The 19,427-nt window shown below is 47.0% G+C and overlaps 1 protein-coding gene across 1 annotated transcript; it reads right to left on the bottom strand.

The window, feature by feature from the left end:
* Positions 1-330: 330 nt before the first annotated feature.
* Positions 331-19,210, bottom strand: rpl36a (ribosomal protein L36A). Its single transcript, XM_085994229.1, has 5 exons — positions 19,105-19,210; positions 18,194-18,299; positions 17,799-17,866; positions 1,115-1,237; positions 331-406 (listed from the first exon to the last, which is right to left on the bottom strand). Exons 1-5 carry the CDS (start codon positions 19,105-19,107, stop codon positions 386-388), a joined length of 321 nt encoding a protein of 106 aa, XP_085850355.1. The 5' UTR covers positions 19,108-19,210; the 3' UTR covers positions 331-385.
* Between the last annotated feature and the right edge of the window lie 217 nt (positions 19,211-19,427).

Here is a 19,427-nt window from a genome sequence, read left to right as displayed (position 1 = left end):
CCTGATCTGCTGAGTATTTCCAGCATTTTCTGTTTTTATTTCAGATTTCCAGCATCTGCAGTATTTTGCTCCTCTTAATCTTCTCTGCTCTAAGGAGAACAACCCCAGTTTCTCCACATAACCAAGTCCCTCATCCCTGGCACCATTCTAGTGAATCTCCTCTGCACCCTCTCCAAGGCCTTGACATCCTTCCTAAAGTGCGGTGCCCAGAATTGGGCACAGTACTCCAGCTGGGGCCTAACCAGCGATTTATAAAGATTTTACATGTTACATTCTGGACCAATTTTTACTCAAAGGAGCAGGGGAGAAGAAAGCAGTCAATGACAATCATGAGATTTATTATTTTATTGTGAATCTGTACTCCAAAAATCTAAAAGAATGCAGCTTAGAACTGGATGACTTGGCCCTGCAAAATAAGGAGAGCAAAGGTTAGCAAACATCCAAAATATCAACTCTCGCACAACAACAGTATTGCCCAAGGTTTCTGTCACCATTCAAATTACTCAACATCCTCCAAGTGCCATATCTCCCCCTGAGGGGCTTTACCCACGTGAGCATCATGTTTAACCACCCCCCCCCCCAAAAACGGGTGCACCTACTGTCCCATCAAACATCCCAGGGGCAGGTCCAGCATGGGTTAGATACAGAGTAAAGTTCCCTCTACACTGTCCCATCAAACATCCCAGGGGCAGGTCCAGCATGGGTTAGATACAGAGTAAAGTTCCCTCTACACTGTCCCATCAAACACTCCCAGGGCAACAATTAGCACCCTCCCTCTGTACAAGTGAGACCACCACCAATCTGGCATCAATTCAGGATCTGCACCCATTAGGAAGCATGAAGACTGCACCAATCATTTCATAGGTCCCTTATGTGCAGCACAAGAGACCCTTGTCCCATGACTTGGGACTGGATTCAATCCCAACTCTGGTGAAATGGCTGCATGCAATATCACTTCAGTCAAACAAGTATTGTGATGGAACACACCCTCTTCTCAAATTGCACATTAACACAGCAAGTGAAGCGCCAGCATGGAAGCCCCAATGCATCATGTAAAAGTAATCCTCCTCCCAGTACTGGATGTAGGTAACAGGCCGTCCCCAGGAATGCTTACCTTTCTCTTCTTGTCTCCTCCCAGCTCAAAGTGCTTGCATCTCTTGATGGCCAGCATTCTCTTGGAGCGACAGTTGGGCTCCACGCACTCCAGCCTCAGCACAATCTTCTTCGTGGTCTTAGCCTGTAATCACAAGGTCAACAAATTGCCGGCAAGATCCTGGGTGGCCTCATTGAGATTGCAGTGTCTGTACCCCAGTGACATTAGCACAAACCACAGAGTAAATACTCCAACAACATTGGGCCAGAACTTCAGGTCCCCACGGGTGAGTACGCGCTGGGTACTCACGCGTAGGCCCAACGAAAGTGCCGATTTCCTGTACGCACTGCAAACCGGAACTTCCGCTCCCTTAAAAGGGGTTCACAGGTCGAACGCGTGCACCGGAGAGGCAGCGCGTACACCTGGGACTCCCCCTTTCCCCCAGGTTTTTCCGGGAGGGTAAGTCTCCAGGAGCTACGCATGCAAAAAGCAGTCACAAGGCCTGCTTTTAACCAGGTAAGTGGTGAATTAAGTAAAATAAACATTTTTTCCCCCACAGGTTTATTATTTTTAAATACTTTAAAGAAAGGTAAGTTTATTTTTAGCCCCGTTAGAAAGTGTAATTAATTTTTTCAAAAAATAACTATTAAACAATAATTTTAATTTATGTAATTTATATTTTATTTTAAAAATGTGATTAAAAACTTTTTTTTTGATGTTTTAGGTATGTTTTGGGGCTGAATTGTATTCATAGACTTGACAGGTCTTCCCTGGAGAGTCCCTGCTACCATTGGCTCTTCATGGCCCACGTGATCCAGGGGACGCTTCGAACTAACTGTGCCCCTGGGATACACAAGCACCGCGTGCCGGCAGTTGGAGCAGGCCCAGGATTGGAACCCCACGCGGGCCCACAGCACAATGGCTGGCGCACTAGGTAAGTGCAGGTGGGAGGCTTGCACCTGCGGGAAGCCTCCAACGCGAATTTCTGGGCCATTGTGGGTTAAGGCCCAGTGTCGCACTTGGGCCAGCAGCTCACAGGGTGAGCCGAGTTAGATAATGCCATCTCGGCCAGCACCCAATCGCTATAGGACAGGATTGGTTCGGTGCGATGTTCTCCCTGCCTCAAAGGTTGTAATCTCTGGTTACTCCCGGTGCCACGTGCTAGTGAGTATAGAAATAGGAGGATAGAGCAGATGAATGCGTGGCTAAAGAGTTGGTGCAGGAGGGAGAGCTTTAGTTTCCTGGATCACTGGGTCTGTTTCTGGGGAAGGTGGGACCTGTACAAGTCAGACAGGTTGCACCTGAACCGGAACCAACATCCTTGCGGGGAGGTTTGTTAGTGCTGTTGGGGGGCGGGCTTAAATTAACTTGGCAGGGGAATGGGATACGGAGTGGAGCTATAGTAGGGAGTGATGCAGCCAAATATAGAGGAAAAAACACAAGTCAGACTGGAAGGCAGAGCAAATATGTAACAGCACAAGGGAGTATTGCAAGGCTGGATGGCATTTATATTTTAATGCAAGGAGTCTTGCAAGTAAGGCAGATGAATTGAAGGTGTTGATGAACACAGGAGTATGATATTGTTGCTATCACAGAGACATGGTTGATGGAGGGGCAGGACTGGCAACTCAATATTCCGGGGTATAGAATCTTCAGGCGAGACAGAGGGGGGTGTTGCAATATTAATCAAGGAGTCAATTACTGCAGTAAGGGGGGGGGGGGGGGGGATGATATCTTAGCAGGTTCCTCTAATGAGGCCATATGGGTAGAACTTAGAAACAAAAAGGGGGCAAGCACTTTACTGGGAGTGTACTATAGGCCCCCCAAACAGTCAGGGGGAGATAGAGGAACAGATATGTAGGCAAATCTCAGAAGTGTAGAAATAATAGGGTGATAATAGTAGGGGATTTCAACTTCCAATATTAACTGGGATAGTCAGAGTGTGAAAGGCTTAGAGGGTGCAGAATTCTTAGTTAATCCAGGAGAGCTTTCTGAGCCAGCATGTAGAAAGTCCTACAAGAGAGGGGGCGGTATTGGCCCTAATTCTAGGGAATGTGCCGGGCAAGTGGTAGAAGTGTCAGTAGGAGAGCATAAGGTGACAGTGACCATAATTCGGTGAGATTTAAGGTAGTCATGGAAAAGGACAAAGATGGACCAGAAATAAAGGTTCTAAATTGGGGAAAGGCCGATTTTAATATAAGGCAGGATCTGGCCAAAGTGGACTGGGATCAGCTACTTGTAGGAAAATCCACATCGAGCATTGAGAGTCATTCAGAAAGGAAATAGAATACAATGCCAACATGTTCCCGTAAAGGTCAAGGGTGGGACCAACAAGCCCAGGGAACCCTGGATGTCAAGGGATATACAAGAATGGATTAGGAAAAAAAGGGAGGCTTTTGGCAGATAAAAGACTGAAAACAGCAGAAGCCCTAGAGGAGTATAGAAAGTGCAGGGGGGGTCATTAAAGAAATTAGGAGAGCGAAGAGGGGGCATGAAAAAACACTGGCAGGCAAAATAAAGGAAAATCCCAAGGTGTTTTATAAGTATATTAAGGGCAAGAGGATAACCAGGGAAAGAGTAGGGCCCATTAGGGACCAAAGTGGCAATCTGTGTGTAGAGCCAGAAGAATTAGGTGAGGTTTTAAATTAATATTTTGCATCTGTGTTCACTATGGAGAAGGATGATGTAGGCATAGAAATCAGGCAGGGGGGTTGTGATATACTTGAACAAATTAGCATTGAGAGGGAGGAGGTACTAGCAGTTTTAGTGGGCTTAAAAGTGGATAAATCCCCAGGCCCAGACAAGATGTATCCAAGGTTGCTGCACGAGGCAAGGGAGGATATTGCAGGGGATCTGACAAATTTTCAGAACCTCTCTGGCCACAGGGGAGGTACCAGAGGACTGCTAACATAGTACCATTATTCAAGAAGGATAGTGGGGATAAACCAGGGAGTTACAGGCCAGTGAGCCTAACATCAGTGGTAGGGAAATTATTGGAAAAAATTCTGAGGGACAGAATTAGTCTCCACTTGGAGAGGCAAGGATTAATCAAGGATAGTCAGCATAAGAACATAAGAAGTAGGAGCAGGAGTAGGCCTTACAGCCCCTCGGGCCTGCTCCGCCATTCAATAGGATCATGGCTGATCCGAATCTAGACTCACGTCCACTTCCCTGCCCTCTCCCCGTAACCCCTAATTCCCTTATCTGCTAGGAAACTGTATCTCCGTTTTAAATTTATTTAATGTTGCAGCTTCCACAGCTCTCTGGGGTAGCAAATTCCATAGATTTACTACCGAGTGAAGAAGTTCCTCCTCATCTCAGTTTTGAAAGGGCAGCCCCTTATTCTAAGATTATGCCCCCTAGTTCTAGTCTCACCCATCAGTGGAAACATCCTCACCACATCCACCCAATCAAGCCCCCTCACAATCTTATATGTTGTTTCGATAAGATCGCCTCTCATTCTTCTGAACTCCAATGAGTAGAAGCCCAACCTATTCATCTCCGGAATCAACCGAGTGAACCTTCTCTGAACCGCCTCGAGAGCAAGTATATCTTTTCTTAAATATGGAAACCAAAACTGCACGCAGTATTCCAGGTGTGGCCTCACCAATACCCTGTATAACTGCAGCAAGACTTCCCTGTTTTTATACTCCATCCCCCTTGCAATAAAAGCCAAGATGCCATTGGCCTTCCTGATCACCTGCATACTAACTTTTTGTGTTTCATGCACCAGGACCCCCAGATCCCTTTGTACTGTAGCACTTTGCAGTTTCTCTCCATTTAGATAATAACTTGCTCTTTGATTTTTTCTGCCAAAGTGCATAGCCTCACACTTTCCAATATTATATTCCATCTGCCAAATCTCTGCCCACTCACTTAGCCTGTCTATGTCCTTCTGCAGGTTTTTTTATGTCCTCCTCACTCACTGCTTTCTCTCCCATCTTTGTATCGTCGGCAAACTTGGATATGTTGCACTCGGTCCCTTCCTCCAAATCGTTAATATAGATTGTAAAGAGTTGGGGTCCCAGCCCTGACCCCTGCGGAACACCACTAGTTACTGATTGCCAGCCCGAGAACGAACCATTTATCCCAACTCTGTTTTCTGTTAGATAGCCAATCTTCCACCCATGCCAGTATATTACCCCCAATCCTGTGATTTTTTAATCTTGATCAGTAATCTTGTGTGGAACCTTGTCAAATGCCTTTTGGAAGTCCAAATACACCACATCCACTGGTTCCCCTTTATCCACCCTGTATGTTACGTCCTCAAAGAATTCGAGCAAATTTGTCAAACATGACTTCCCCTTCATAAAACCATGCTGACTCTGTCCTATTAAATTATGTTTATCCAAATGCACTGTTACCTTAATAATGGACTCCAACATTTTGCCAACCACAGATGTTAGGCTAACTGGTCTATCGTTTCCAGCTTTTTGTCTACTTCCCTTCTTAAATAAGGGTGTTACATTAGCAGTTTTCCAATCTGCTGGGACCTTTCCCAAGTCCAGGGAGTTTTGGAAAATAATCACCAATGCATCCACAATCCCTACTACCACTTCTCTCAAGATCCTAGGATGTAGGCCATCAGGTCCGGGGGGATTATCCGCCTTAAGTCCCATTATTTTACCGAGTACCATCTCCTTAGTGATTTTAATCGTGTTTAGCTCCTCCTCCCCCCATTGCCCCCTGTTTGTCCAGTGTTGGGATATTTTTAGTGTCCTCTACTGTAAAGACTGATACAAAATATTTGTTCAGCGTCTTGGCCATCTCCATGTTCCCCACCATTAGTTTCCCAGTCTCATCCTCTAAGGGACCAACATTCACTTTAGCCACCCTTTTTCTTTTTATATAGCTGTAGAAACTCTTGCTATCTGTTTTTATATTTTTTGCTAGTTTACTTTCATAATCTATCTTCCCTTTCTTAATTAATCTTTTAGTTAGTTTGCTGGCTTTTAAATGCTTCCCAATCTTCTATCCTCCCACTAGATTTGGCTACTTTATATGCCCTTGTTTTCAGTCGGATACTATCCTTTATTACTTTACTTAGCCACGGATGGCTGTCTTTTCTTTTACTCCCCTTTCTCCTCAGTGGAATATATTTATCTTGAAAGATGTGAAATATCTCCTTGAATGTAGACCACTGCTCTTGTCCCGTCTTACACTTTAATCTGTTTTCCCAGTCCACTTTAGTCAATTCTACTCTCATACCTTCATCGTCTCCTTTATTTAAGCTCAGTACGCTGGTTTGAGATCCAACTCACCCTCAAACTGAATTTGGAATTCAACCATATTATGGTCACTCATTCCAAGGGGGTCCTTTACTAGGACATTTTTTATTAATCCCGTCTCATTACACAGGACCAGATCTAAGATCCAAGGCCTGCCCCCTGGTTGGTTCAGTTACATACTGCTCAAGGGAACCCATCCCTAATACACTCTATGAACTCTTCCTCAAGGCTGCCATGCCCAATTTGATTAGTCCAGTCAGTCAATATGAAAGTTAAAATCCCCCATGATTATTACTGTTCCCTTATTACAAGCCCAAACTATTTCCTGATTTATACTCCGACCAACAGAGTTGCAACTGTTAGGAGGCCTATAGACTACGCCCACTAGTGACTTTTCCCCCTTATTATTCCTTATCTCCACCCAAACTGTTTCACTATCCTGATCCTTTGACCCAATATCATTTCTGACTACTGCAGTGATTCCATCCTTGATTAACATAGCAACCCCACCTCCCTTTCCTTCCTGTCTGTTCTTCCCAATTGTCAAATACCCTTGTATGTTTAGTTCCCAGTCATGATCACCTTGCAGCCATGTTTCCGTAATGGCCACCAGATCATACCCATGTGTAGTTATTTGTACTGTCAACTCGTCTATTTTGTTACGAATGCTGCGTGCATTCGGATAAAGAACTTTCAAATATGTTTTCTGACAAATTATTCCTGCTTTTACCCCTTTTACTACTTTACCTTTATTAGCATTATACATTCTGTCCCTTCCCAACACGCTCTGGTTTTTAATTCCCCCACTGCTACCTTGCTCTATTGCCTTCTCCGGTCATTTTTATTTTTCGCTCTTAAAACCTCCCCCCCACTAATTAGTTTAAAGCCCCTCTCTACAGCCCTAGTTAGTCGATTCGCCAGGATTCTAGTCCCAGCATTGGCCAAGTGAGGTCCGTCCCAACGGAACAGCTCTCTCCTGTTCCAGTACTGATGCCAGTGTCCCAAGAAGCAAAACCCATTTCTCCCACACCAGTCTTTGAGCCACACATTTAACTCTCTAATTTTATTTACCCTAGCCAAATTTGCACGTGGCTCAGGTAGTAATCTAGAGATTATTACCCTTGTGGTTTTGCTTTTTAATTTGGCCCCTGGCGGCTCAAACTCCCTCAGCAGAACCTCTTTGCTTGTCCTATCTATGTCATTGGTACCAACATGGACCACGACAACTGGATCCTCCCCCTCCAAGTTTCTCTCCAGCCCAGAGGAGATGTCCTTCGGGACTCTCGCTCTCGGCTGCAAAGAACCCTATCTATCCCCCTAACGATACTATCCCCTACCACTACAACATTTCTTTTAACTCCCCCCCCCCACTTGAATGGCCCCCTGCTCCACGGTGCTGTGGCCAGGTTGCTCATCCTCCCCGCAGTCCCTGTTCACATCCCCACAGGGAGTAAGAGCCTCAAACCCATTGGACAAGAGCAAGGGCTGCTGCTCCTCCAACACTACCTCCTGGATCCCCGTACCTGCCTCACTTCTAGTCACACCATCCTGTCCCTGGCCACGGACTACATCTGAATTAATTACTCTAATTGGTGTGACTACCTCCTGAAACAGAGTCCAGGTAACTCTCCCCCTCCCTGATGTGTCTCAGTGTTTGAAGCTCGGATTCCAGCTCATCAACAGAGCCGGAATTCCTCGAGCAGCCAGCACTTACTGCAAATGTGATCACCGTGAGCATCAATGGTGTCCACCAGCTCCCACATATTGCAGCAGCAACACATCACCTGCTCTCCCATTCTATGTAATTAATTAAATTTATTATTTTTAAATACCCTCTGCCCCGATTTTAGATGATATCACACATTAAACTATAAACCACAGAGTTTACATTTAAAAAGAAGCATGGCTTTGTCAGGGGGAGATCATGTCTAACCAATTTGATTGAATTTTGAGGGGGTGACTAGGTGTGTGGATGAGGGTAGTGCAGTTGATGTAGTCTACATGGAGCTCAGTAAGGCTTTTGACAAAGTCCCGCATGGGAGACTGGTCAAGAAGCTAAGAGCCCATGGGATCCAGGGCAATCTGACATTGGATCCAAATTTGGCTTAGTGGCAGGAGGCAGAGGGTCAAAGGTTGTTTTTGTGACTGGAAGCCTGTGTCCAGTGGTGTACCGCAGGGATCGGTGCAGAGTCCCTCGCTGTTTGTAGTGTACATTAATGATTTAGATATGAATGTAGGAGGTATGATCAGTAAGTTCGCAGATGACACGAAAATTGGTGGTGGTAAATAGCGAAGAAGGAAGCCTCAGGCTACAGGATGATATAGATGGGCTGGTCAGACGGGCAGAACAGTGACAAATGGAATTTAACCCTGAAAAGTGTGAGGTGATGCATTTTGGGAGGACTAACAAGGCACGGTATGGTAGGACCCTAGGAAGGACAGAGGAACCTTGGGGTGCATGTACATAGATCCCTGAAGGCAGCAGGACAGGTAGATAAGGTGGTTAAGGCATATGGGATACTTATATTCTATGCCTCGGCTAATGAAGGCAAGAGCAGGGAGGTTATGATGAAGCTGTACAAAACGCTAGTTAGGCCACAGCTGGAATACTGTGTGCAGTTCTGGTCGCCACATTATAGGAAGGATCTGATTGCATTGGAGAGGGTGCAGAGGAGATTCACCAGGATGTTAACTGGGCTGGAGCGTTTCAGCTATGAAGAGACTGGACAGGCTGGGGTTGCTTTCCTTAGAAAGGAGAAGGCTGACGGGGGACCTGATTGAGGTGCACAAAATTATGAGGGGCATAGATAGGGTAGATAGAAAGGAACTTTGCCCCTTAGTAGAGGGGTCAATAACCAGGGGACAGTTTCAAGGTAAGGGGCAGGAGGTTTAGAGGGGATTTGAGGAAGAACTTTTTCCACCCAGAGGGTGGTTGGAATCTGGAACTCACTGCCTGAAAGGGTGGTAGAGGCAGGAACCCTCAACATTCAAGCAGCATTTAGATGAGCACTTGGTCCGTAGCCTTGTATGCTATGGTGTTTCAAGTGCTGGAAAATGGGATTAGAATAGACAGGGTTTGACGGCCGACGGGCCTCTTTCTGTACTGTATAACTATGACTATTCATGGTGTAGCCCCACACAAAGAAGGGGCGTCGAAGAAACCACCAGCAACTGGAGGCAACAGCTTCGGGTGAGGAGGGAAACGGAGGAAGGACTCCAGGAATAAATATTTATATAGTCACTCACACAGGACACCCAAATTTCTAGCTGCCAATGAACTGCCTGTGAAGTAGGCAAACACTGCAGCCACTTTCTGTACAGTAAAATTAAAGTCAGAGTTATACAGCATAAAAATTCCACAAACAATGTGATAATGACCAGATAATTTGTTTCAATGATGTTGGTTGAGGGATAATATTGGCCAGGACTCCAGGGAGAACTCCCCTGTTCTTCTTCCAAGTAGTGCCGTGGGATCTTTTACGTCCACCCGTGGGGGCAGACGGGGCCTTGATTTAGCGTTTCACCCGAAAGACGGCACCTCCGACAGCGCAGCACTACCTCAGTTCTGCACTGGGAATGTTAACCTGGATTATGTGCTCAAGTCTCTGGAGTGGGGCTTGAACTCACTACCGCCTAACTCAGAGGTAAGAGAGCCATCACTGAGCCACGGCTGACATGGAGGAATTCTCATCAACTTGGCTCAGAGGCAGCACTCTAATTCAGAAGGTACAGAAAAGGAGGTTTTTAGGCACCCAGGCTTCTTAAATTAGGCCGGCCAGTTTGTTGAGTGCTAAAAATCATAATTACAGCCAAAGTACAAAACCTCCTGGGGGAAAATGTCTTGGGTAGGAGACGGGGGAGTAAGAGCCACTACGTTCACTGGGAAAACCACTCGCAGTCTGGAGGCCCAGGGTGATCACTGAGCATTTGATTTGTCCAGGTTTCTCCCCTGTGCTCGGGGACAGATCCGCAGGCACTATCCACCCTCCAGACAGCCACAGTCCAGCTCTGACAGCAAATGTCTGCAGACAGTCACCCGTGGAGTGGGAAGGGACAAACACAGCTGAATCCAAAACCGTCCTATCCCGGAGCAGGGGGGCACTGGGGAGCGGCCAGAAGCAGAAATGCCTCTCTGGCCCTGGCGTCAAGGCGAAGCGTCGCATTATGACTGATATCAGCACCGAGATGAGCTCACTTCACAGAATCACAGAAACCCCACAGTGCAGATAGAGGCCATTTCGGCCCATCGAGCCTGCACCGACACATATCCCACCCGATCCCCGTAACCCCTACACCAACACATATCCCAGTAACCCCATGTATTTAATCCCCCTAACACTAAGGGTCAATTTATCATAGCCAATCAACCTAACCCGCACATCTTTGGATTTGGGTGACTACACTTCAAAAGTACTTAATTGCTGTAAATTGAGGCCCTGTCTGCCCTCAGGTGGATGTAAAAGATCCCATGACACAATTTCAAAGAGCAGGGGAGTTCTGCCCTGGACAATATTTCTCTCTCAATCGACACCACTAAAACAGATTATCTGCTCATTATCACACTACTGTTTGCTGGATCTTGCTGTGTGCAAATTGGCTGCCGCATTTCCTACATTACAATGACTACACTTCAGATGTTTAGCTTGGTTACTACATCTGGTGAACCCACAGCATGTTCACTGATGAGAGCCGCGAGTGATTGCCAGGAAAGGCAGTGTCCAGCACAGTAGCTGGTTCACACACCCTCTCCTCCCAGCAGCTCACTGCCATGCAGTTACTACAGTCCCACTTTTCAAAATCCAAAACAGCCCCAGATTAAATACCAGCAGGCTTGCCGCTCCCCAACAGCTGAAGACAGACTGACCGTCTATGGTTGAAGCACGCGATCCAGGCCTAGCTAACACTACAAATGGCAGTCATTTTACTCACTTCTGCAGGTACCCCAGGACACTAAAGATTGACAATCACATCTGTGATAACCGGCAACCTTCAGGTCTTCTCTCAGCTGGGGCCAGACTGCAACCCAATGGCAATTTCTCAGTCCTAAAATTGCAAAACAGCTAAAAGATAGTAGAGAAAATATGTATGAAAATTTAAAATCTTCATTCGGCCTACATTTGCCATCATAAATGTCTATATTTATAATGGGAATTGTATATGTAAACCCGTGCCACTGGAGGTACTTTTTAAAAAGTGCAATTAGAATGACAAGCCAACACCAGCAGTTTCAATTAGAAACGCACGCACAGGAATCTATAATGAAAAAAACAAAAGCTGCACTAAAATGGGGACTGAATGATGTCTCCCTACTCTGACCCAATCATCCCCTGCACTCTCATTCCGCTTTACTCAAAGCCTACACATGTCCCCACCATATATAGGAAGAGGCCATTCAGCCCCTCAAGTCTCATAGAAGATAGGAGCAGGAGTAGGCCATTCAGCCCTTCGAGCCTTGTGCTGCCTCTCCCTCTAACTTAACCTCACTGTGTACATAACCTACTTATATATGTATAACTTACCTTTTAGGGCCATTACCCCTTTAAGACGCGCCTTAGCATGCTGACGTCACGTCACGTACGACGTGACATGCGTGAGGCGGCTGCCGGCCCGACTCAGCCCTCCAGAAAGGCCGCCGGCACAGCCCGGCCTAGCGTCTTCGGCCGCATCGATCAGCCGCCGGGAGCGACGCGATCTTCCGCTCCCGCGGCAAGCACCGGCTCAGCCTGGCCTCCAGCTCCCGCCTTCGGCCCCAACGGCCGGCAAACGTGATGACATCACAACCCTGAGCGTGATGAGGTCATCACGCTCCCCACGGGACTGCGAGCTCATTCCTCGTGGAGCCTCCGCCGGAACAGGACCTGCGCCACGGTGCTCCTCAGTTGTATTGTCCCCATGCTGGAGTCTTGGAAATTGTTTGTCTAAGTATTTTAGAATGCTATAGATGATTAGCGTACACTATGTTGTAGAAAATGTTTAGTTGTAACTTTTCTCTGTCTAGCTGGTTAACTAGTAGCTGTATTTTGATACACTATGTACAGGGCTAATTTAAAGAGAATGCCTTCCAGTTTGCTAAATGTATATTCGTTGCCAAATGTACTGTGCTGCCCAGGCGTACCTAAATTTGTGTATACATATCAGTTATGCGTTTGTATACTAATGTGTGCTTCCATTTCTGTGTTGTATTTCAGTTTTACAATAAGAATCTTTCAGTAAAGCGTTACAAGAAAAGTCAAGCCTTGTGATTTTATGGGAAGATATCAAGTTGTTCGCTATCTGTCTAGCTCTGCATAGTCACGCGTTGCGAGGGCAGAATAAGCCTGCTCCGCCATTTAATGAGATCATGGCTGATCATCCAAATTCAAGTCTCTTCTGCTATTCTATTAGATCATGGCTGATCTGTACCCCTACCCCATTACCTCCCATAGCTCCATATCCCTTTGATTTCCTTACCCAACAAAATTGCATCAATCTCACTCGGAAGTTTCAATTGGTCCAACATCAACAACGTGCATTTATACAGTGCCTTTAACATAGTAAAACGTTCCAAGGCGCCTCCCAGGAGCGCTATCAGACTAGTCCGTTAACAGAATAGCAATGGTAAACTAAAGGAGTGGTATACAGGGAGACGGTGAATGCCAGCCAAGCAGAACTGTAAAACAGTGTGGGTGCTCCCTTAGTATAAGTGTCAGCATTCCAGTCATGGTGCTGTTCAGGATGGTGGAGTGGATCTTATTGTTACAGTGTACCAGCATTCTAGAGCTAGCTCATCACCCGCTGGTGACTTCACACCAACACATCATCGATGTAAAGGAGGCATCTAGGAAGCAACCTCTTACAGGCTCAGAGCTGCGGCTAAGCAAAATGCAGGCCAATTGGCCCAGTACCAAAGAGAAGTGGCTGGGGTGCCTAAGTACCCGAGTCTGTTGAAACAGACCCACACTGATCAAATACACCCTGCATAGACCCACAGTGATCAGATACACCCTGCATAGACCCACACTGCTCAGATACACCCTGCATAGACCCACACTGCTCAGATACACCCCGTATAGACCCACACTGATCAGATACACCCTGCATAGACCCACACTGATCAGATACACCCCATATAGACCCACACTGCTCAGATACACCCCGTATAGACCCACACTGCTCAGATACACCCTGCATAGACCCACACTGATCAGATAAACCCTGCATAGACCCACACTGATCAGATAAACCCTGCATAGATTTAATTCAATTCAAATCGCTTTATTGGCATGACAAGTTACATCTTATGTTGCCAAAGCATCAGAAAACATTCATGTTTGTTCACAAAAATTCAGATCTATCCATACAGTGTATAAACAGATATATCCCTGAGTGTATAAATATACATTCATATAATTTATATATACTCTTATCTTAAGTGGTTGTCCCTCTGTTTATGGCAAGCCGTAACATAGTGTGCCGCTAGTGTTACGCAACTTCTCTCTTCCCCTACTAGGTATGGGAGCTTTTGGTCGTCATTCAATTTTCTGAATTCCGGGCATATTTTTGTAAATTTTGGGTAGAAGTTCTCCCTTATGCCCTGATATTTTCTACAAGCTGTGAGGAAGTGCATCTCTGTCTCCACCTCTCCCTGACTGCAGTGAGAGCATATCCTGTCCTCTCTTGGTAGCCGGGTCTGCCTGTGTCTACCTTTTTCGATCGCCAGGCTATGTTCACGAAGTCTGTACATTGTCAAGATTTTTCTCAGTTTGCTGTCCTTTACCATGGTCAGGTAATCAGCTATGTTGTATTGTCTGTTTAGGGCCAAGTAGCAATTGAGTTTGCTTTGGGTTTTTGTTGTTTCTGCCCAATATGTCAGATATTTTTCCTTTTGCTTAGCGACGATTATGTTGGGTCGAATTCTTTGTGTTACGCTGTCACTGTCCCAGGGCTGGTTATTGTTAGTAGTGTTAGCAGTTACTTCACTGAGTCCCAGGACTAGTTGACTGAGGGTATTCTTTATGGTCAGCTCTTGGCATTTCAGGGCGTCGTAGTGATAGCATTGGGGGTTGCTCATTTGTAGGTGATTCCAAAATTTGGTGGCTTTTTTTTGGATAGTGATTATTAATGGATATTGGCCTAGTTCCACCCTGCATGCATTGTTTACTGTTTTCCTTTGAGTCTGGAGGATACTTTTACAGAATTCTGCATGCAGGATCTCAATTGGGTGTTTGTCCCATTTTGCAAATTCTTGTTGTGTTAGCGGTCCCCATACCTCACTGCCATAGAGTGCAATTGGTTCAATTACTGATTTGAAAATTGAGCCAAATGCTAATTGGGATTTCTATTTGGATTGATTTTTTAATGGCATAGAAAGCCCTTCTTGCTTTCTCTTTCAGTTCATTCACAGCCAGTTTGAAGTTTCCTGTAGAACTGATTTTTAAGCCCAAGTATGTGTAGTTAGTGGTTTGTTCAATTTTGGTTGTTCCTAGTGTGAAATTTATTTTGGGTCCCTGATGTCTGGATCTTTGCTGGAACACAAGGACTTTGGTTGCAGTACGACTCCAGCAGATCCAGGTTCTGCTGTAGACCCTCCTTAGTTGGTGGCAGCAGAACCAGGTCGTCTGCATAGAGGAGGAATTTAACCTTGGATTCATATAGGGTGAGGCCGGGTGCTGTAGATTGTTCAAGTAGTTTTGCCAATTTATTTATGTAAATATTAAAAAAAGTGTGTCGGTGAGATTGGCCAGCCCTGCGTCACCCCCCGCCCCTGTGGGAAGTATTTTGTTTGTTTGTCTCCAATTTTAACTGCACATTTGTTGTTTGATTTAATTACATCATATGTATACAATGTTTTTCCCCCTACCCCACTTTCGATAAGTTTCAGATAAGAATCGAAAGCCTTCTGGAAATCTATAAAGCATGCGTAGATTTTGCTTTTGTTATGGTGAACGTGTTTGTCAATTAGGGTCTGTAGGGTGAAGGTATGATCTGATGTTCTATAGTTTGCTCAGATACACCTTGCACAGACCCACACTGATCAGATACACCCTGCATAGACCCACACTGCTCAGATACACCCCGTATAAACCCACACTGCTCAGATACACCCCGCATAAACCCACACTGCTCAGATACACCCCGTATAGACCCACACTGCTCAGATACACCCCGTATAAACCCACACTGCTCAGATACACCCCGTATAGACCCACTGCTCAGATACACCCTGCACAGACCCACACTGCTCAGATACACCCCGTATAGACCCACACTGCTCAGATACACCCCGTATAGACCCACACTGCTCAGATACACCCCGTATAGACCCACACTGATCAGATACACCCCGTATAGACCCACACTGATCAGATACACCCCGTATAGACCCACACTGCTCAGATACACCCCGTATAGACCCACACTGATCAGATACACCGTGTAATTCAACACAGTCCCAACAGTCCACAAAAGACATCTCACTGCCCAGCACAGAAATGTACCAAGGACAGGGTACATGTACCACCAGGAATCTATAACTTGAAGAACTTAGCTGAGATTGGTAACACTGAAACACCCAACCAAGCTTTCACACTTCCATCAAGGCATCCATAAGGAGTTAGAGGGACTATCAGACCCCTCAGCAACCCTGACAAGTCCAACAGGAAAAGACTTGCATTTATATAGCACCGTTTACAACCTCAGGATATCCCAAAGTGCTTTACAGCCAATGAAGTATTTTGAAGTGTAGTCACTGTTGTAATGGAGGAGACAGGGAAGCCAATCTGGGGACAGCAAGATCCCACAAACAGCAATGTGACAATGACCAGATAATCCGCTGTAGTAACTGATTTCGGCTGAGGATTAATATTGACCAGGACACCATTCAGTGTTACCAATCTCAAAAGGTAAATCATGCTCGACTAATCTACTGGAATTTTGTGAGGATGTAACTGGTAGAATATATAAGGGAGAACCAGTGGATGTGGTGTATTTGGACTTTCAGCAGGCTTTTGATAAGGTCCCACTAAGAGATTAGCGTGTAAAGTTAAGGCACATGGGATTGGGGGCAAGGTACTGACTTGGATAAAGAACTGGTTGGCAGACAGGAAGCAAAGAGTTGGAATAAACGGCTCTTTTTCCAAGTGGCAGGCAGTGACTAGTGGGGTACCTCAGGGATCGGTCCTTGGACCCCAGTTATTCACAAAATATATATAAGTAAAAAAAAAAAAAAAAAATATATATATCAATCATACTGGAGTTTCTCAGCATCCTCCTCACAGCACACACCCTATAATATATATAGATTGGGAGAAGGGGAAGTGCAACGAGACCTGGGCATCCTTGTGCACCAGTCGCTGAAGGTAAGCATGCAGGCGGTTAAGGCGGCAAATGGTATGTTGGCCTTCATAGCGAGAGGGTTCAAGTACATGAACAAGGATGTCTTGCTGCAGTTGTACAGGGCCTTGGTGAGACCGCACCTTGAGTATTGTGTGCAGTTTTGGTCGCCTTATCTGAGGAAGGATGTTCTTGTCATGGAGGGAGTGCAGCGAAGATTCACCAGACTGATACCTGGGATGGCAGGAATGACGTATGAGAGAGTGGGTCGATTGGGCTTATACTCACTGGAGTTTAGAAGAATGAGGGGGGACCTCATTGAAACTTATAAAATTCTAACAGGACTGGACAGACTGGATGCAGGATGTTCCCGATGGCCAGGGAGTCCAGAACCAGGGGTCAGAGTCGAAGGATAAGGAGTAAGCCATTTAGGACAGAGATGAGGAGGAATTTCTTCACCCAGAGAGTGGTGAACCTGTGGAATTCTCTACCACAGAAAGCAGTGGAGGCCAATTCATTAAATATATTCAAGAAGGAGTTGGATATATTTCTTAAGGCTAAAGGGATATGGGGAGAAAGCAGGGACAGGGTACTGAAATTGGATGATCTGCCATGATCTCATTGCATGGCGGAGCAGACCCGAGGGGCCGAATGGCCTACTCCTATCTTCTGTTTGTTCTCCCAACAGTGCATGGGATTTTGCACACCCACCCGAGGAGTAGACGGGGTGTCTGTTTTAACATCTCATCCAAAAGACGCACCTCCCTCAGTACTGCGCTGTTTAGATTATGTGCTTAAGTCCTGGAATGGGACTTCAACTCTCAGCCATCTGACTCAGAGGAGGTAAATTAGTAAAGTACACATGGGAGGAGATCCACTTGGTCACAGATTTGAACAGTGAAAGTGGCAGAGAAGAACCACAAGACTGATCCATCCAATCAGGCATAGTGCTTTCAGAGAGCTAGCACAGGCACGATAGGCCGAATGATAACCCGTTTTAGTGATGTTAGTGGAGGATAAATATTGGGCAGGACACTGGGGAGAATTCCAGGGCCCCTCTTCAAAAATAGAGCCGTGGGATTTTTACAACCACCCAAGGGGCAGGCTTAACCGCACCTCCGACAACGCAGCACTGGAGCGAGCATCCCAAGTTACCCCCCTCTTACCTTCTTTCGGAATATAGGCTTTGTCTGGCCACCATAACCACTCTGCTTTCTGTCGTATCGCCTCTTACCTGTAGGATGAGCTGCAGTTAGACACAGTCCCAACACAGTATTCAGCACCTAACCGCGTACCCCTTTAAACAACAGGACACAACCACTGGCCCAACACAATCAAGTCCCGTTCAGTGAGCAGTTAGTTTGCAGACCAGAGAAGCTCATGCACGTTTACAACATTAAAACTCCTGGAGGCATTTCCGTGGTACAACCGGTCAAGTAGCTTTTCCAGGGGCAGCCGCTAAACAGCGAGCAAGTGGAGCATCAGGCCAGGAGGTCTCTGCATGACCACCGGCATCTTTTGGTCAGCTCATTACACCCAGCACCAGCGTTTACTCACTTACCCTGTGCGTATAAGGAGTCCTTTCCCTTCTTGTACTGGGTAACCTTGTGTGGCTGGTGCTTGCGACATTTCTTGCAGTATGTCCTACGGGTCTTTGGTACGTTGACCTGCACAGGGAGAGGGGTTGAGTAAAACCACAACGTGAGCTTCTGGTCAACATCAGACAGTGACACAGGGGAAGAAACCCATCGAGCTCGGAACCCAAGCTTCTCGACCTTGTAGGAGCAGCAGGCTCCAACTAAACCCGATGCTCTACAGCATACGACCTGGGCCCCAGCAAACAGGAGCGTTTCACCCCAGCTCAGCACCTCCTCCCCAAGCAAAGGTGCTTTCCATGTGGTTCAGTTCCATGGGCCCAATGGCTCATCCCCAAAGTCCTAGAACATGCAGGTTATGTGACTATGGGGTGCATCAGAGAGGGGGGGCGTGCCCGGGGCAGGATCTTTCCCCCACCCGGGGGGGGCCGGGGCAGGAGCTCTCCCCCACCCAGAGGGGGGACGGGGCGCGCCCGGGGCAGGAGCCCTCCCCCACCCAGACGGGGGACAGGGGGGGGGGGGGGGGGCGCGCCCGGGGCAGGAGCTCTCCCCCACCCGGGGGCAGAGCCCCAGACCAGTGACGGCTCGGGAGTCCCGGCTCCCTCCATCAATCCCTCAGGCCGCTGGGCTCCGGGGCCTGTGACCAGCCACTCCTGCCTCCAGCCCTCGCCCCGCTGTTGTGTGTTGCGGGCCCGGCACCAGCCGCCTCTCCTAGGTGCAGGGTGGGGTGAGAGGCGCCACCGCCATCGCTCTCTCCGCCGGCCCATTCCGCCACCGACTGGTCCCGCCAAAGGCGGGGAGCGGACTCCGTGGCTGTCCGGGCCGATACCGGCGCGGATGGCGGTGGATCCTTCTCAGGCCGCAGGTTCTCACTCACCATCTTCCTGAGTCGGCACCGGCCGCTGAGAACGCGATAACGTCACCGCGCAATACTTATAGTGAGCCAGGAATGCCGGGAAATTGAAACCCCCAGGGTATCGCGGGCAAGAGCGGCGCTGGGCGGACCGCGACACCGGGAGCTGGGAGGACCACAGCCAATGGATAGAGCAGAAGGGAGAGAGAAACTGAGAAATGTAGTAAACAGTGAGGAGGACGGTAACAGGCTTGAGGAGGACAGAGACAGAGAAAGACAATATGAGCTAAATGGTACAATTTTAACAGGAATGCAGGAACAAGGTGGCAGGACAGGTTGAGAAGGGC

This window comes from Somniosus microcephalus, chromosome 1, assembly GCF_052327205.1.
Source record: "Somniosus microcephalus isolate GS21.2 chromosome 1, FLI_Smic_1.0, whole genome shotgun sequence".
NCBI lineage: Eukaryota > Metazoa > Chordata > Chondrichthyes > Squaliformes > Somniosidae > Somniosus > Somniosus microcephalus.
Note: the sequence above shows the minus strand (reverse complement) of the source record. Positions and strands in the feature narration are given on the sequence as shown.